Raw genomic sequence first — 9,221 nt, 5'->3', positions numbered from 1 at the left:
AGGTAATTTAATGCCTCCAGGTCTTAAAATAAAAAATAAAATAAAAAATATACCCAGAGGTTATTGATTTTTTTTAGTGATTTAAATTATGAATTATGTTTTTAAAATTATTTTAAAACGACTACATGTTTAATTATTAATGATATTTATATTTATTTTTTTTAAACCACTGTTTGTTCTTTACGCAGACCCAAGCCAGGCGGCCCTGGACGGCGGTGGTGCCGGCTCTCGGCGCCTGAGAACGGCGTACACGAACACACAGCTGCTGGAGCTGGAGAAGGAGTTCCACTTCAACAAGTATCTGTGCCGACCCAGGAGGGTGGAGATCGCCGCGCTGCTGGACCTGACGGAGAGACAGGTCAAGGTTTGGTTCCAGAACCGGCGCATGCAGCACGCCAGAGCCGTGAGCCCCGACCCACGGGCGCGTGGGGGGCGCGGGCGGTGGCGGCGGAGGCCCAGAAGCCAGCGATCCGGGCGGGTTCGAGCCGCTCGAAGGCGCAGATGCCTCGTCTCCATATTCGAGTCAGCCACTGGAAGCATCTGGAACAGGGGAGGACACGCTGGAGGGCGAGGGGGTCAGCGGTGATCCATCTTCGGCCGCCGCCTACGCCGCTGACAGCGGGGACAATGCACAGCCCACGCCGGAGGAGGGAGGCGGGTTGAGCCGCCTCGAACGCCCACCGCTGCCTGCAGAATCTGGCTCATCTGACGTCGCCGCGGCGGGTCACTCCGCCACGAACTCCACCGACAACCCGGGCCTGGTGGAGGCCCCGGCCGCCGCCGCGGTGGCGTCAGCTCCCGAGCCTCCGTTCCCGGAGCAGAGGGACATCTCCATCACCTCCGCCGCTCCTGCCGCCTCCTTATCCAGCTCCTCCGCGCTCCCGGACCTCACCTTCTTCGGCGGGGACGCGTGCCTGTCCCCCAGCCTGCAGAGCTCTCTGGACAGCCCGGTGGACTTCTCTGAGGAGGACTTCGACCTGTTCACGAGCACACTGTGCACCATAGACCTGCAGCACCTCAACTTCTGAGGAGACCACGGTAGTTCTCGGTCATAAGAAGTACAATTTAAAAAAAAAAAAAAATCAGACGTTTTCAAAAATTAAAAAAAGGAAGAAAAAAAACACACACACACAAGCGGCGAGTGGACGCGACCAGGCCGCAGTGGGAGAACAATCGAGCGGAGGAGGCTGCGGCGAGGATTCTTTATTTTAGGAAAAAAAAAATAAAAACCAACAATACTCGGCAACATTCCTGATCAATTTCTGCTTAGGGTTGAATTTCGTTTTGAATTTTATTTTATTTTTTTTAATCTTGTAGGTGAGTTTTAATTTCGCGGATATTACGTAGATAAAAACGATTTTTTTTTCTCTTCTATAAAATTGAAACATCGTCTGGATTTTTTTTTTTTTTCAAATTAAGACGCAGTGGATTTTTTTTTCTCCCTCCATCATGTTGTCAAAATTTCAGGTATTTATTACCTTTGTTGTTTGGGTTAAAAGTGGAGCGTGTGTGTGTGTGTGAGAGAAAGTGTGTGTGTGTGTGTGTGTGTGTGGATTTATTTCGTGTGTAGCCTATTCTGGTGCAGCTTCGTGGATCCTTAAAAACTTCTCAGGAACTGTTCACGGAGATTCAAAACTGGACTCTGAACTGAAGAATGAATTTATTCTCTTTGTCTCAGATTTTTATTCTGAGACGGAGACGCGACGCGACGCGACGCGACGCGAGGGGCGCCCTGCTGATGACCCGACTTTTAGACCCTAGTTTATTTATTGAGATTCTTTAATAGTGAAAATCCAAATTATTTATTGTATATATATTTTCATAGTGGATAATAATAAAAAAATATAAACATTTACGCAGTGTTGTTTTGTCTGTTGAGCCGTTCTGTCAAAGAGTCAAATGATTCTATATGTAGACGATATTTTTCTATTTTTCTTTAAAATGTATTTCCTTTATTTACAATACATTCTACCAACTTTAAATATATATTTATGACGTTTTAGAAATAAGAAATAATAGCATAAACATTTTACTAGACTAAAATATGTACATATATTATTGAATATATATTTAGTATATATTTATATATATATTTATATATATATTAACAGTATATTTTGCTTTTAAATTAATATGAATTATTTCTAGTCCCATCATATGGACCTGCAGATATCAGTGTGTGTGTATGTGTGTGTTTGTGTGTGTTTCTTTTGGTATTCGGCCACACACACACACTGTTAGCATTTAGCCAGAGAGAACTTTAGCTCTGATTGTGTGTGTTTACTCAGAGATAACTGTGACTTTGTGAGAGACGGAGCAGCTAAAAGTAGATCAAATGTCCCCAGACTGTGACGTGTGTTTATTCACCCACACACTGGCTTCATGTGGACTGGAGTTTAACCCTCAGCCTCGGATGCTAATGCAATGGTTATGGTAACTACAACAACAACAACAACAACAAGAAGGTTTAGCCTCCGACCGTGTGACATCATTCACGTGTTAGCTGCACAGCTCAGTCAGGTTAGCATCGCTGCTTGTGCCCTTTATTATTTCTGTGTTTGTGCTCCAACCATGTGGTAGCGCTCAGCCGCTGCCCTCCGTGAAGCTAACTAGCTGCACCTCCTCCCACCGAGTCAAAATGGCGCTGAAGACAAAGCAGGATGTGAACAATGAGCAGTGGCAGCCATTACAGGATGACTGGCTCGGTGTGACAGGCCTGTGTGTGTGTGTGTGTGTGTGTGTGTGTGTGTGTGTGTGCTTCCTGTCTGGGTGATGCAGAGAAAAGGCTACAAGGGGAAAGCTTGTTCAACAGGCCACAGAATGAAGTTAACAACATTTGTAGATTCTGTCTTACCTAAAGTACAGCTACTACATACAACACAGAACACTGCAATTCTGTCTTACCATAACTACTGAGTATTACTGAAGTGAGTAAAGTCACACTGAAAAAAAAAGAAAAAAGAAAACAATCCACACTGATGGATGGTGTGGTTCAAAACTATTAAGAGGTTTTTTTTGCTCCTGATTCATAGTTTTAGTCCATGAATGTGGAATGGGAGTTCTGCTGCTGCTGCAGTTCCAACAGTCACCACTGGGCACAAGTGAGTCTGGATTTGTTAGACATTAAATGTTCAAACATTCAGGCTTCTTAAGAACTGGATTAAAAGGATGAAACTTCAAATGGAACTTGAAGTAAAGAGAGAATATAGGGTTATTATTTTTAATTTATTTTCTCAAAGGGATTATTTTTTAATTTATTTTCTCAAAAATAAATTCCTTAATTCCTTAAGAAAACCACAGAAATCTACAAGATTTGGACCAGGAGTTCCAGTTCCTCAACACAACAACTAGTGCATTGTGGGTCACATGTTGCTAGGCAGCCAAAAATGTTGCATTCATGGTTTGTTTTTCCTCCAAAAAAAAAAAAAAAATTCCTTAAATTCTCTCAGTTCCTCTCCACATTTCTCACCTGACCACAAACTGGGCCACTGTGAGGCAGCATCTGGGCCACACGTGGCCCCCAGGCCTCCATTTGGATAGGCCGACTTTGACTGTGCGCTCTAAATAAAAAAAATCTGCACTCACATGATCACCGGGACCACATGTTGGCGTCTGGTGGCCGCTGCTTGTCTTCATGCCATTGGTTGAGAACCGTCGTCCTGGACAGTGTGATGTCACTGCAGATAATAAAACAGTGGTTAGCGGCACTAAAAACAACACGTTCTAGGCTAAACACGGACCGTTTTATAATCCATAACAGATTAAAATTATACATTTATGACGAGCTATAATATTAAGTCATCAGTAGGGGGCGAACTGGATCTATTGATTGATTGATTGATTGATTGATTGATTTTGTTCCATCTATAGTGAGGTTATCAAAGGATATGAACACACAACCTTCTGCTCATACACTGATACACTGCATTCAAACTACACTATGCCTTAAGCTGTTCCATTCCATTCCAGTAGGGGGCAGTAAGTGAGGAAACAGGACAATCTTTGCTCCATTCCATTCCAGTAGGGGGCAGTAAATGAGGAAACAGGACAGTCTTTGCATTAATTGTCCTGTTATGAATTAAATCTTCATCCTATTTCTGAGTTTCCAGATTAAATCTGTTTTAATTTTGTATTTTTAAAAAGACAATATTACACATATATTTGCACATATACATATAAACATATATACATGAGAAACACAAGTTGTGTTTCTATATACATATACAGCCATATATACATATATAGGTATGTATATCTATACAGTATATATATATATATACTGTATAGATATACATACCTATATATGTATATATATGTATATATGTATATGTGTGTATATATGTTTATATATGTATATATATGTATATATGTATGTATATATGTATGTATATATGTATGTATATGTGTGTATATATGTTTATATATATTTATATATACTGTATAGATATACATACCTATATATGTATATATGTATATGTGTGTATATATATGTTTATATATGTATATATATATATATAAACACACAGTCATTGACTGGAACAAGTGGAATCACACACACACACATTATGAGAGCTGAACATTCACACCCACACACACCCACTGACACACACTCTTCTCTGTAACCATCCATTTGTGAGTGTCTTGTATATGTAGAGATTACAGCACAGAACATCTCTGAGTGTGTGTGTGAGTGTGTGTGAGTGTGTGTGTGTTAACATTCCAATAATCTCTCTCTCTCTCTCTCTCTCTCCTGTCAGCCCGTGATCCACCAACTGTACCTTTATCTCCTGCATCACCATCAGCAGCACAGTTATGATTTCTGCCCGCGTCTGTGTGTGTGTGTGTGTGTGTGTCTACGTGTACGTACGTGTGTGTGTGTGAAATATTGCGTAACTCAGGAGTGATAGATCACCCACTCGGCAGCACGGCTGAAATATCTGAGTGGTAGATTTTTATCATCCTGGGCTTCAGGAGGAGAACTTGCCTCCTCCTCGCAGCAGGCACCGCCGGCCACTGTGACATCACGGCGGCCGGCGGTGACATCACGGCGGGGAGACGTTTGCTGCTGACACACGTTGAAGTGACGCTAACGTCTCCTGGTGGTTTGACTTACGTCATAATTTAATGAGTCAAATCTCCTGACGAGGTTTTGGTTTTTTTTCAGATTTGTTTGATGCTGTGGAACTGTGGGTCAAACGCTCGGTGGCAGATTAAAGGGACAGTGCACGTTTTAAAAACTCTTCTCACAGTCAAGCTGGTCACATTTGTGTCTTTATCCAAAGACACAAATGATCCAAAGCAACTTATACAAGTCATTAGGGATAAGTGGTTTCTCTGGGAATCGAACCCAGGACTCTCTGCTCTTTACTTGCAAGGCAGGGCTGCTAACTGATACAGTATGGAATCACAGTTCCTTATAATAATAATATGAACTTTATTGATCCCATATTTGGGAAATTCTTGTCTTTAAAAAAACAGATGTGCTGCAGCAGACTGCCCCCTAGAGGCGCCAAGCATGTGATTCCTCTGGGAATCAAACTGAAATGGAAATAAAAAATATATATATATAAAAAAAGAATTCCCAAACGCCCTGTTAAAGTGTTAAAAATACAGTCTCCTGGTGGAGCAGCACTTTGGTTCAACAGGAAGTGGCCTCCAGCGGACGCAGACTCAGAGAGATAGACCATAAAAACCCGACCACGACCGCTCCATCACAGCTACCACTGAAGGATTGTCCACTGTTGTTTGGACTAATTACATCGTCAGTTCTTCAGTTCGTTAAATGTCATTAAACCACATCAAAGTTGATCGTGTGGTTGTTTTTTTTTCTCTTCTCTTAAACCTCAGATTTATTTAAAGACCAAAGGCGTTTAATTAATGAGCAGCAGATTACGGTCCAGACAGGAAGTGTTTCTTTGAAAATCAAATAAAAAAAAATAAAATGAAAGTTTGGGCTTTTAATGACAGCTAATTCAAACTAAAATAATGTGTGTTATTAACCCTGTCCTGATCAGATGACAGTCATTTCTCTGAGCTGCTCGTGTGTGAAGACTGTGTTTATTAGCATCCAGTTAGGCTACGCTAACATCTGTCCTGTAGGTGAGGGGAAGGCAGCCAATCAATGCTGCCGCCTCCGAGGGGCCTATCAATACACACACATACACACACATACACACACGCTGGACACACACATACACACACACACACGCTGAGCTGTATATTGAGTTGTCAGGTGGGAGGTGGAAGCCACGGAGGACACACACACTGTTCAGCCCTGCAGTCCCTGTGGTCAATAAAGGGCCATTCCACTGGATTTACTGGTCTTTACCAGGGGACCAGTCCAGACCGTTGTCAGTCAGTCCCACTGTACCAATTATCTGGCAGTAAACAGGCCACTGATTGGCCGCTTCGCACTGCTGACCAGCACCACCACAGGTCTCTCTTTGGTCGTTCCGTTCAAAATAACGAGCCGTCTTTGGCCACGCCCACCCGCCCGCTGCTGATTAACATGTTTGAGGCATGAGGTCATATCTGGACACATGTGTCCAATCAGCATCCAGCCCTCAGAGTGAAAACACTGTCCAGAGCTGCAGAGGTCTGACCACTGATTGGAGGAGAGTTCACAGGAAGTGCAGTGAGAAAGTCAGAACGAGACTTTTTACGAAAGTCACATCAGGTTTTTTTTTTTTTTTTTTTAATGACTCACCTTCTTTAAGGTGTCAGTGCAGCCGTCAGGTCCTCGGCCCAGGGACACACTGGCATGTGCTGCGGATGAGCAGGAGTCACGGCTGCCCCCTGCTGGTCTTCTGTTGAAGTGACCTGCAAAGACTTGAGGAGTTAAGAAGTAAGAGTGAAAAGTCACCAAACTTTACTTTCCGTTTGTTCCAGACTTTTTGTGAATTAATCTTCATTTGTTTCTCCACCGAGGCAACAGGACAGTGTGTGTGTGTGTGTGTGTGTGTGTGTGTGTTGTCTTAGGTCGACACACACACACACAGCAGTGAGTGTGTGTTCATGCTAATGAAGGAGCCTGTCTCCCAGAGCATCAGCGCGGCTCACTGATGTGTTTTTAATAGTTTTTGGACAACGGCAGACTCCGTGGCTCAGAGGAATTCTGGGAAATACGGCGACACCGGTAAACACGTTAATGGCCTGGATCCTCCGGAGGAGGAGGCTGCGACCAAAACAAACTGTACTTTAACAACTCACCGTCTTGACTTTTAGCCACGCGCTCCGACGGTTAGCCGTAGCGTCGGGGCTGCAGCAGCTGCTGTCCTTCGCGGCCCGTCTCTCCTCCACCGCCGCCGCCGCCGCCGCCGCGGCCCGGGTGTAAATGTGTGGGGCAGATAAGAGCGGCAGAGCTGACAGCAGTTTATCACAGATGGCTGATAGGAGCGAGCAGCTCCTCCGGCTCCGCTCTCTCCTCCGCTCTCTGCTCCTCAGCTCCTCTCCCGTTATCACAGGAGGATGACACGGCTGCCGTGAACTCCGACCTTTGACCTGTGTTTGAAGACATGCCGGTCTCACAGTTTAATGTTGATGAAAACAGTGACCGTACGAACAACTGTATGACAGGATTGTACCCTGTAATACTGCAGTACAGTGATGGAGTAATACTTGGTAATACTGCTATCTCTCATCGTAGTAATCAGGCTTCAATCTTCAACAGATTTATTCTGTTTGGTATTGGTTACAAACCAGTGGCCCGTGGACCATAACAGGGCCATGAGTCATTCTGTAAGTGGCCACAGAGAAATTATTAGCGCTTTATTGTATTATCAGTGTGTTATATAGAAGGGAAGAAAACAATGGCCTCTGTACACTTGAATATTTCTTTCAAAATAAAAGTCCATGGAGAACATGGAACATTTATATATATATAAATACATATATGTATTGTCAAACTTTAAGATGAAAATATCGTTCACATTAAACTGGTCCCTGGTGCAAAACTGTACGGGTACCTCCACTCCTCAGGGTCACAGGGGTCACAGGTCAAACCTTGGACGGGTCACCTGACCTCCATCACCTACAGTAGACAAATCTACCAGAGCAAAGACTCATGGGAAGAACATCTGAGGTCCACACAGAAAGGTGGAACTGCTGACCTCATCTCTGTGAGGCAACAGTTCCAATCACTACGCCACCATGTGGCCAGTCATAGTAAAGAAAAATGATAGGATGAACCTAAACTGGTTTAAGAGTTTGAGGTGGATCTGAACGGGAGAATCAGCAGAAGAATATGTTACTGAAGCCAGGATTTAGAACGAAAACGGTGAAAAGAAAAAAGTCCAGTCTGGAAAAATGGAACAAGTTCTTGACGAGTTCAGCAAACGAGACTTTTCTTCTTTGGTGTTTGGGATTTCTCTGTGTTTTAAATGTGTGTTTGAAGTGTAAACAGTCACAGAAAGCACTGCTCACTGCAGATCTCACATGATCTTTAAATTCCTCCGCTGACCCCCCCAGGACAGATGACCCCTGGTGACGGCCAGAGGTCAGTTCATGGATATTTTTAACACAATTATGTGGTAACGCTGGTACAGGAAGGAGTCACCAGTACAAGGTTCAGTTAAATATATTAGTCATTAGACTGTAGGGTGAACTAGAACGTACCAGTGTGGACGAGGTCCATGTGGGCCGAGTGTGTGAAGTGGACACCACTAGGGGGCAGCGGCCTGAAGATCAGCAGGGTCTGTCTGCGAGAGGTCAACACAATACAGTGACTGGTCAATTCAAAAGTAAAATACGAGAGGTCAACACAATACAGTGACTGGTTAATTCAAAAGTAAAATACAATACAATATATACATACATATATGCATTTATACAAATATATATATATATATTTATGTATGCGTGTATATTTATAAACAACAACAAACATCTGTCGTTGTATTTTATCGTTGTTTTAATGATAATTAAACTGTGTCTGATGAGGAGAGATCAGAACAGGAAATGACATCACTGTCATTCAACAAAACAGTCTTTTCACAATAAAAGACTTCTTATCTTTTTCTAAAAGATAAAAGATAACTTCTAACTTCTGTCAGGACCAGAACATAGTCAGCTGCAAACGGCGCCACCTTCTGGGTTGGGCTACAGTTACAAAGATCTCCATCTCTTTCTGCCTCCCTTGTATTTATAAAAGTTAAACTTCATGAACCAGGTGATTTACACACACACACACACACATTCACTCTCGGGTCATGTGACTCCCCCTC

At 43.2% G+C, this 9,221-nt stretch overlaps 1 protein-coding gene across 1 annotated transcript in view; it reads left to right on the top strand.

The window, feature by feature from the left end:
• The window catches only part of hoxb2a (homeobox B2a), a 3,274-nt gene extending 2,206 nt beyond the window's left edge, over window positions 1-1,068 (top strand). Inside the window, 2 exon segments of the mRNA XM_008330556.3 lie at window positions 189-406; window positions 408-1,068. Of these exon segments, the coding sequence (XP_008328778.1) occupies window positions 189-406; window positions 408-1,028 (839 nt within the window). The 3' untranslated portion in view covers window positions 1,029-1,068.
• The last annotated feature ends 8,153 nt before the right edge of the window (window positions 1,069-9,221 follow it).

The sequence above is a fragment of the Cynoglossus semilaevis genome, chromosome 17 (genome assembly GCF_000523025.1).
Source record: "Cynoglossus semilaevis isolate Cse_v1.0 chromosome 17, Cse_v1.0, whole genome shotgun sequence".
NCBI classification, from domain to species: Eukaryota; Metazoa; Chordata; class Actinopteri; order Pleuronectiformes; family Cynoglossidae; genus Cynoglossus; species Cynoglossus semilaevis.
The sequence above is the reverse complement of the archived record's forward strand: the minus strand, read 5'-3'. Positions and strand labels throughout refer to the sequence as shown.